Source organism: Sesamum indicum, linkage group LG1, assembly GCF_000512975.1.
Source record: "Sesamum indicum cultivar Zhongzhi No. 13 linkage group LG1, S_indicum_v1.0, whole genome shotgun sequence".
NCBI classification, from domain to species: Eukaryota; Viridiplantae; Streptophyta; class Magnoliopsida; order Lamiales; family Pedaliaceae; genus Sesamum; species Sesamum indicum.
The window spans coordinates 16,103,351-16,113,497 of NC_026145.1; the positions used below are offsets into that span (position 1 = coordinate 16,103,351).

At 32.9% G+C, this 10,147-nt stretch overlaps 2 protein-coding genes across 2 annotated transcripts; both read right to left on the reverse strand.

The window, feature by feature from the left end:
- Nucleotides 1,017-2,550, reverse strand: LOC105169736 (glutaredoxin domain-containing cysteine-rich protein 1-like). Its single transcript, XM_011090233.2, has one exon. The coding sequence runs from the start codon at nucleotides 2,312-2,314 to the stop codon at nucleotides 1,418-1,420; it is 897 nt and encodes a 298-aa protein (XP_011088535.1). The 5' UTR covers nucleotides 2,315-2,550; the 3' UTR covers nucleotides 1,017-1,417.
- LOC105169745 (protein SENSITIVITY TO RED LIGHT REDUCED 1-like) lies at nucleotides 5,998-7,986 on the reverse strand. The gene is given in 3 exon segments (XM_011090246.2): nucleotides 5,998-6,336; nucleotides 6,338-7,119; nucleotides 7,613-7,986. Coding segments are annotated over 2 exon segments (831 nt in total). The 5' UTR covers nucleotides 7,024-7,119; nucleotides 7,613-7,986; the 3' UTR covers nucleotides 5,998-6,191.

A 10,147-nucleotide genomic window follows, 5' to 3' on the forward strand; every position in this document is an offset into this window, starting at 1 on the left:
TGGAATTGCGTAATCGCATTTTCAGCCAAATAAATTGACATCATCATGAAAACGCAATTGAGTAAAAAACCTTACCGTTAGAAATATATAAGTAAAAGACCAAAACATTTATTAAATTCCACAACATGATATCAATAATTTTTGAAGATTTAATTCTGCCCAACTCACTTTCTTATTTCAAAAGTAAATTGTTTTAAAATAATTCTCAGCGAAAAAGTTTCTTCTTAATAAAAAAAAATTAAGAGAGTAATCTTTCCTCAGAAAACTTAAAATAAGATATTTAACAAAATTTAGAAGAAAAAATCCAATTCGATTATAAAACTAGAAAAGGCTGTGGTCCCTTTTGCTTATTTTATTATAAGAATAAAAAATAGGGAAAGTCAGAACATAAAATAAAAGATTATGGAAATGAGGGGTGAGAGAGAAGCTTCTTCCACAATTTGCACACACGACGTCCAGGGTACACACTACACCATTACCAATACAAACAAATTAAACAAAGTGATGAATAAAAGCAAGAAAGATGATCTATGTTGTTTTTATTATCATTATTACTTTTCTTAATTTTTTATATTTAATATTATTTGAACATCAATAGGTGAAAAATCTCGCAAAACATCCTCAACTTTTATCGCACTCAAAAATCGCATCGTTCGTTCTTATTTAGATGTAAAGCAAGCAACACATACGAAGCTAAAGCAAGAGAAAACATCAAGTCAACCAAGTATAAGCTAGGATATAATTCAAGATTTCAAGCATGCCTTCGTATCTCACCAATTCGCCGTTCATGTCCAGTTTTCCCTGTATCAGACTTCAAGCACACAATTTCAAGTGCAAGATTGCAATCAGCACATGGAATATATATATCCAACAATGAGTAAACCGGGGTGGATGAAGATTCTAATAAGCTGCCCCTGACAAGTTTAATCAAAACCAAACACACACACCGCGCACATTTATGTATTATCATTGTAACATTACCGCATATCTAAGAACAATAACGGCACAGAGTCCTCTAAGAGAAAAAGAAAGTAGATGATGATGCATCGATCATTCTTGACAAAAACCAGAGGTCCAGTCAAGTCATCAACATTATTAATCAATACAATATCGTTATCGTTAAATTCCATCATAAGCTGCAAAAATAATGCAGCTTATCAACCATAAGTGCAAACCTCAGCACCATGGCTACCCAAATATAAGCAGTGAGCTTTACAAACCAACAAGGCGAACAACCGATATTCACCTAAGTTTACAATACAACTACTACTATATACACAGCTGATTTCCTCAGCATGGCATCTGGAAATATATCGTGAATCATAACATTCCAACACCCAAAAAACTATAATCGCGCATCATATCAACACACATTTTTTTCCTAATAGTAATTAAAAGCCCACTCACATTTGCTGCTTCATGAGCAGCAGAGCGGACACCGGACCAGCCCATTTTCGTTGCACTCTGTACACCTTATTGGCTTTTCCTCTTCCTCATCAAACACTTTGCGACTTCCATTGCAATTTGTGCATGGGATAAACCTCATATCATCACATGCATCACAAGGCTTTGGCGGTCGCAGAGGCAAACCCTTGATCAGCCTCACCAGCTCACCAGCCTCAAGCAACTGCTTTACCACATCGGCTCCCCCAATGTATTTCCCCTTAATGAACACCTGAGGCAAGCTCACATTATTTTCGCCCAACACTCTTTGTAATTCTTTCTTATAGGCGATATCCATTGAAATATCCCTCTCATCAAGATTTACACGAAACCCTCGAAAAATCATACGTATACTGTGGCAGTCCTGAAACGTTCTCCGTATTCCTCGGAGGCTGGTGAAGTAAATTACGACCCTGTCCTCGGTGCCGGGCAGCCGGAATGGAGAATCCGAAACCGGAGAAGGGATACTTTTGGAAACGAAATTCGAAGAATCCGATGCTGTCAACAACAGCTTCGGGGGTTTTGTGGATGTGGGCGAAGGTTGGGGACTCGGAGGGTTTGAGGGGTGTTTTGGGGATTCAAAAATCGAACATAATTTTCTGACCTTGCCCTTCAACGAATTCCCGGCGGAAACCATCGAGCCAAAGGGGGAGCTGTAGAGACTCTTGATTGAGCCGGTGCGCTGGAACGCCGGGGTACTATAGAGGTTGTACAAGGGCTTATTGGTAACTTGCACCGCCGCCGCCGCCGCCGCCGAAGACGGAGAACCGAAAGTCACCGACCGATTGAAAATCGACGACGTACTGCTCTTGGTGTCGGCTTTTTGGGATTTATCCAGGTACTCCATTCCTTGATTCTTGCAATCGGCCATTAAAAAAACAACAAAGAATCGATAGAATTAGAGGGGTTTGCAAGGGGCTTTACCGGGGTTTTAAAGATCCAAAGCGGCGGCGGAGGTGGGTGGGGCGGAGCTGATTCCTGGCTGAAAACGGAGACGTGGATTGGAAGAAATTCTAGAGAGAGAAAAAAAAGAAATGAATAGCAGAAGGGAAGAGAGGTTTTGAAAAAGTTGGAAGGAAATGCAGAGATGGTGTCGCTTTATGCCGACTATTGAAAAACACGCAGGGACAACGCGGGGCCGAGGGGGGGGGGGTGGGAAGGGTATATGCTTTCGGGGTTGGGGGGGTATTGGGGGGTGGGGTTTGGGGGGGGGGTTTCAGAGTATTTATATATATATATACATCCTTCCTTCATGTGGAATTAATGGATTTGTTGTTTTATCTATATTTTATCTCTACTTGTTTTAATTAGGGACTGTTTGGTTATTACATTTCCATATTATATTATAAAAATTCAATTGCCACTCCCTCACACCCTTTTGACTTTTATTCCTAACCACTGTATGTGCCACTCCATTTCTTTTTATATTTTAAAAAATTCATCATTATTTTTAAAATAGGTGTCCTAATTAAATAATTAAAATATATAATAAAATTATGAAAATTTATTTAATAAATGAGAAGAAAAAAAAAGAGACGTGAAAGTTGAGAAAAGAGAGACAAAAATGAGAACAATAGAATAATTAAATAAATAAAAATTGACATATTAAAATAATTAAAAATACAAAAAATACACTTTTTTATTTATATAAAGGTATAAATGATAATAATTAGAAGTGTCCTTACTCATCTCTTTTCCGGTGTCATTTGGGAATTGGAGGGCCAAAATTCATAAATAAATGCGGCTATTATCATGCCTTCAATGTAATATGTAGAAAATTTTTACCCCAACTTAGTTTTCTTAAATCAATCAAATCACAAAATAAGTATCATTTTTTTTAAATTGTATATCAATTACATAATAAATGCATTATAATTGACATGTAATCAGTTCAAATTTAATTAAGTAAAATCCCAACAATAATTTTTCTGTAATCGTAAAACTTGGGAAGATAAAAGGTGCATTACCATATTGAAGAGAGAGACTAAAAACAAAAAAGAACGTCAATATATATATATATATATATATATAATATTTTTTCTTTTTTCTTTTTGTCTTTCGTGACAAAGTAGTAAGGAATAATAGATAGAGGAATTAAGTCATATCACATCGACTGCCCGTGTTATGCGTTAAGATTGTATTAGTTCCAAAGTATATTATTTAATTGTCATAATCTTACATTTATTTTTAAAAAATCAAATACTCAAGAAGATAGATACTCCCTTGTGAAGAATCCCGAGACCCTTTCTCCCAGTCGATGTGTCGATGAACTTGTAACATTATCTCATACTTAATTTACACGCGCCCTTTTATTATGTGGGTTCCCCCTTGCCGTTCTAGACACTTGTACACGGATTCCTTTTCTAAGTAGGGTACTGGTTCTAGTACGAGTATCCATAGACTCACATCGATTCCAGAAAAATTGATTATTATAGAGGAGAAATATCCCCTTTATAAACACCTCTAAGATCTCTACCCCAATCGACATAGAATGGTGAACTTATAACATTATGGGTATACATGCAATATATTCGTTTTAAAGTTTAAATCATAACTCCTTGTTCATCCAAGCAAGAATAGGTGGTTTGAGTGTGTTATGGACAGTAACTGAAGTTTTTCGAATTGGTAAATTATGAAAGAAAATTTTATTTTAAAATAAATTTAGTTGAATCGAACCAATATTATACTTACTACGTGCTGGATCGCTCTCTTTTAATTGTATATTAATCCTATGATAAGCGCATTATAATTCAACCAAATCTAATTCGGACTAAAATTTCTGAAAATTACTAGTGTTTGCCCATCCTAATTCATAAAAAATGTTTAGCAGTTATAATAACACTGAATTCAAAAGCAATCATTTGCGCATCATAAAAACCAAAAACAAGTAACTGTTCATTTAAGATATATTTATGATGATAATAATATTGGAGTGGTTTTGAATTAAATAATGGGTGCTGATTCAATCAATTAAATTTATGGTCAATTAACTTAACGTATATAATTTCTGACACCATCTCTCCTTATTCAAATCTTGTGTTCTTCAGCCACTTACTTTTTTGATGTAATTACTTGTATTGTTGCATTGCAGTTATATATATTAATGGGCAATAATGTATCTAATGAATTGGAAAATAATTGGACCAATACACAAAGGAATAAAAGGGGCATCGATCGGACCACAACCCGCATCAATTTTATTTAGTTGGATGAGGGGAAATGGGAAGTAAGAGACAAATAATAGTGCAACTTGCTTTGTATAGATGACGTGTAATTCTTAATAATAATGATTGGTATTTTTAAAAGAAGTTGTTCTCGAACCAATTTTCTTATAATGATCATTACAAGGGCTTTATTAAATTTAATTTGAATGGTTTTTGAGTATTAAATAAATGAAATTCATATACAAGAAATTCAAATTATTTCCTCACCCAAAAATCGATGATAAAAAACACAAATGTGTGATTATAACGTTGAAGAGAGGTAAGGGATGTGAAGTGATGACTTTTGTAATCCAATTACACTGTATATGAGCAATAAAACTTATCCATCAATATGTAAAAACAACAAGGCATGAAGACAACCAATTTTTTTGTTTTATTCACATTTGAATTTGAATTTCTTCTGAATTTGTTTAGAATCGTATTGGTCCCATTTACTTCCCCATTCTCCAAGGCATTCTCATAAATGCAATATGCCCTCCACAAACTGAAAAACTACCAAACCACCGCTGTAAATATACTGTTTTTTAATTTCAATAAATTATATCAATTTTTTTTAAAATTTGATATAATTAAAAATATTTTTTATTATTTAAAAAATTATCAATATCCCAAATATATAACATAGTTATGTATCACTTAGACAATAAGGTAGATATACAACTTTATCCTTACTGTTTTTTTTTTTTTTTTTGCTAAAAAAATTACAAAATCATACAAATTAACAGAGATTCAATATTCGTCAATAATGAATGAAAGAATAAAGTGTCGAGTAGGTACCAATACCATTAGGGCCGTTTACTTGGGCTGACAAGCTTGAATAAGATTATTTATATAAACTAATGGTTTGTTTACTTTATGGGTCGGGGGCTCAATATTAAAACCATGGGCCAGTACTATTTACTGAAGAGGCTTAATAATTCTACACACCTCTTGAGGTGGGCAGCTATCACCCCATTCTGGACAAGGAAAAGTTCTTTGTGTCCATATTTTTGCTTGGTGGATTAGAAAAATTCCTTCGTCTACCCATCGCCTGCCAAGAGTGACTCCCATTTAATCTAATTATTTGGTTTGTGTAATAGAATTAAGCGTGATAGGATTAGATGTGATAAAAAATTAAATGATTACTAATTCTATTTTGCATTATATGATGTTTGGTTTGATGTATTGCATATAGGATGTCTCATTTAATAAATTAAATTATTATTTTATTCGTCAAATTTTAATCGGAGAAAAATGAAAGAAATTGGGAGGAATTAAGTCGTAGGGAGAAAAAAGAGAAAATGGGAGAAAGAGGGGAGAGAAGTGGAGATGAGGAGAGAGAGAGGAGAGGTTCCAAGGGTAAAACAGGCTTAATTCATAATACCACTGTGATTAATAAAACTGAGCCTGATTTTAATATCGGGCTCTAATAATACTAACCAAACATGTGATTAGTCATGATAAACGAACCAATCGGGGCAAAGCAAACATGGGCTAAGAGTATAATTATGCCTACCATATAAATCAAGGTCTTAATCTAAAAACTCAACTGTCATTTGCCAAATGCAATTCTGCCTCAGTAACAGGGTTGAAAAAATGCCAACTTGAACCATGAAAGGCTCGAAAAGAATCATCAGAAAAGGTATTGACCCTAAACTCTTCAGTGAATCTCCTGACAGACAAGATATGGATCTAAACTCTTGCAGATTGATACATGCTGCTCGTACGCACTAAAACTATTCCCAAACAATAAAAGCCGCTTCAGTCGATCCACCCTCCAATTTGCTTCCAAGAGATTGTCATATAGCTCTGCCTCACAATGTGGCATGAAGAACATTGTAGGTTTTAGCGCCCGTCGGCGACCTTGCTCATTGATGGATAGCACGGAACAACCCAGAGATGTCAAGACCTTAAATTCAGTCAAAGAAATTATCGGATCGAATATTTCTATTGCTCCAATCCAATCAAATTTCCTCTTCATCAAAAGTGCAAGACTGAGCTGCAATCGAGGGGGTTCAAATGATTCAATGCTACCAATACCATATATCACCATCTGCACCTTTTCTTCTGAACCCAAGGCCTTGAGAAACCTACTCGTCATTTCAGGACTTTGCATTTGGTCGAAGAAAGAAAGACAGAATTCAGTATTCTCAAGTTTCTGTATATAATTCTGCATCTTTTGCATCAAGTTTGATTCTCTTTTGGTGTCTGTTTCAACATCTATTGGAGCCCAAGGTTGCTTTTCTTTTTGTTTTTCTGGAATCACAAACTTGTGAGAACTAAAATTCCTCTTCCCTCGGCGCGGCAAGACAACAGTCCAATCGTCTGCTGGAGCAGAATTTTGGAGGGGGCAGAGAACTCTCGCAGAAGAAGACATAGTTACAGGAAATGGACTCCTCCACAAACCAGGAGAGGAGCAGCAACAGTCAATTCCACGAGCATGCCAAACTTGAACTTTGTAACAGCAGAAGACCTTATAGTATGAATTCAGAAATCACTAAAACGCATAGCTCATATTCAGAAAAATGTATCAAGGCAAATGAAATATGCAACAACAATATAAAGACAAACGGAGCATCACGTAAAGCTGGTGCATTAGACCTGTGTTACAGATGCTTTTGGCAGATCATAAATGACTAATTAATCATGGAAAAATGCGTAAAGTATATTTCGAATGAACTCATAATATGTATACGGTCGACCATTTTTGGTTGGCGAGCTGGGGCTCGAGTCAACTTCAATTCAAAACAAAAACAGAAAAATATCGAAGAGCAGCAAAAATATGGGGTTACAGAAGAACCTAAGAGCCATAATTTTAAGAGCAAAATATGGGTGACAAAAATTTGGCGCACATATGAAGGCAAATATACAGAGGAACCAAAGATCCAAGGTTTTCGAACTTTGTACAGGCTTCGTTTGAAGTTCGTATAAATCAAACAAGTGACCTTAAGAGATGCAATGGAAACCTGTTCGCTTCGTGCTTGGCCGACACCATAGCAGTCGCCTTCCTTATTGCAGACGACGGCCTCAGATTAGTTCAGACGGCAGAGGAAATGAGAAAAGAAGGCGCTAGAAGAGGAAGACGTCGCTCGTCGCGGAGTTCCCAAAATAGAAGGTTGACGGCTCAAAATGTTCGCCGTGGAGAGAGGAGTCGAATGGTGGTAATCCGCCGGCAAGTAGACCCACCTCTTTTGGTTCCGTCTCCGGCGATTTCGCACCCCTCCTTGTCGCGTATTTTTGCCGGCACCTTGTTTGATTCTTCTCTGCCGTCTGTGGTCCGTTTCTCGTTGCACTGGTAGGTGGATTTGGGGTTAGGGTTAGATTTTAAAATTGGGGGAGAAGAGGAAGAAGGAATGTTTTTTTTTTTTAAAATAAAATTATATTGTTATAAATAAATAATATTAAGTATTATTATTTTAATTATTAAAAAATATTAAAAGTATGATATAATATTTTAATTTATTGTTATAAATATAAGTAATTGTTTTACTAATTGTAATAATTAGTAAAAGTAGAAAATATATATACATTAAATTATTAAAATACTTGCAAAGAATTTTGTATAGTTATTAATATTAATTAAAAAAATAAATATAAGTTATTTTTAAAAGTTGTTGATCTCATTATCTACAAAAAATAATAATAATTAAGAGACGAATTTCTTAAACTAAAGTACAAAACAGCCTCATTATACATATATAATAAAATAATTAAAATTATTCAATCATCATTAATTACTATTATTATTATCATTAGACTAATTCATGAGAATCACCAAATTTTGACATATCATGTTATAAATATACCAAAATATAATATGATATTTTAATTTATTGTTATAAATATAAACTACTAAGTAGTTTATTAGTAATATAATTAGTAAAATATAGAAAAAAAAATCATACTAAATAATTTAAAATTATAAAAAAAATATCCATTATTTAGAATAATGCAATTGAAATACATAAAAATATTTTATAATTGAGATTATTATATGTTTACAATCTGCAATAAATTTATATATTTATAAATGGTTAATACTATATTGATGTAATTATCATTTTACATTGTTGAACAATATTGGTTAATCAGGCCATCAACATTCAAATCAAATCATTAGATATAATCAAACTTATTGAAAAATGCATTTGGTAAAGTTTTAAACTTATTGGATATACGGATGTCGAGATATCGTACTCAAAACATAAGAGTAATTATTCAAGACGGTGTATCGTTGAATCAAGTCATGTGATTTTAAATCATACCGTCTGATATCATCTGATAGATACAATCTTATATATATATTTAAATTGGATATGAATCGGATACCCAAAATTTAAGATGTCGTAATTATTAATCAACAAAGCTGATTAAACAAAGAAAATTACCTCAACAGTCGAAATAATCAACTAATCCGGTTGATTCTGAAACGGCGGATGGCATCCACTTTATTATTTTTTAAAGTTTTTAAAATTTATTTATTAAAATTTTTAACTATTAATTAATTAATAATTAAATTTAAATATTTAACTACTTATAATCATTCATAATTTAAAAATTTTGCATTCAAATTTAAACATTCCAGTGGTTAGGTGTTCTAAAAGTTCAAACCGTATATCGAAAATTCCAATTTTATCGTATTTATACACAAAATATAAACACTAACTTTGAACGAACAATACAAACAAGTTATTCAAATGTTGGTTTGAGAAAAGTGTTCAACATGCATTGATGAGATGCCATCTATTTGAACAATGTGCCTCGATCATTATAAAGCGTCCATCAATATAGACTTGAATTTGATACTCATGCTGTCATCAAGATTGCCACCCGAGATTGTGGCAAATAGAGTTAAATTATGATCCATTTTTCTCGCACTTAAATTGCACCAATAATTAACAATTGTTATGATTTAATGACTTACAAATTATGATTTTTTTCAATCTCTGATAGCAGAAAAGTATTGGGATGTCGGAATTTGAGTTGACACACGACATTACTCTTCACGTGTCTATGCGTTCTAATCAAGAAACCATACTACATGTATATAAAATAAGATGAACTGACCACAAATCCGTTAAACAATAAATTCAAAACTGACAACAATCTCGACAAAATGAAACAACTTCGCTGCAGCCTAATGTGTCAAGGTTGTCGATAATAAAATATTTTTTGTATTAGTTGATTGTATTTTTTTATATGTAAATTTTAAATTTATTAACAATTATAATTTTTTATTATTAATTATTTAATAATTATAAATATTAATAAAATAAAATTTTAAAACTAAAAAAAAGTATACTAATGAAGTGGATCCCATCCACTTGAAGTCGTGTAAGTTCTCATTAAAAAAAATTAAAATTGAACGACTTGCATTGTTTTTGTTAATAATTTTAAAATTGTATTAGTTTTAGTTATTTAAATAAAAAAATTCTCTATTTTTAATATTATTTATAAAGATAAATTATAGATACTCTCGATATTTGTCATAACTATAAATG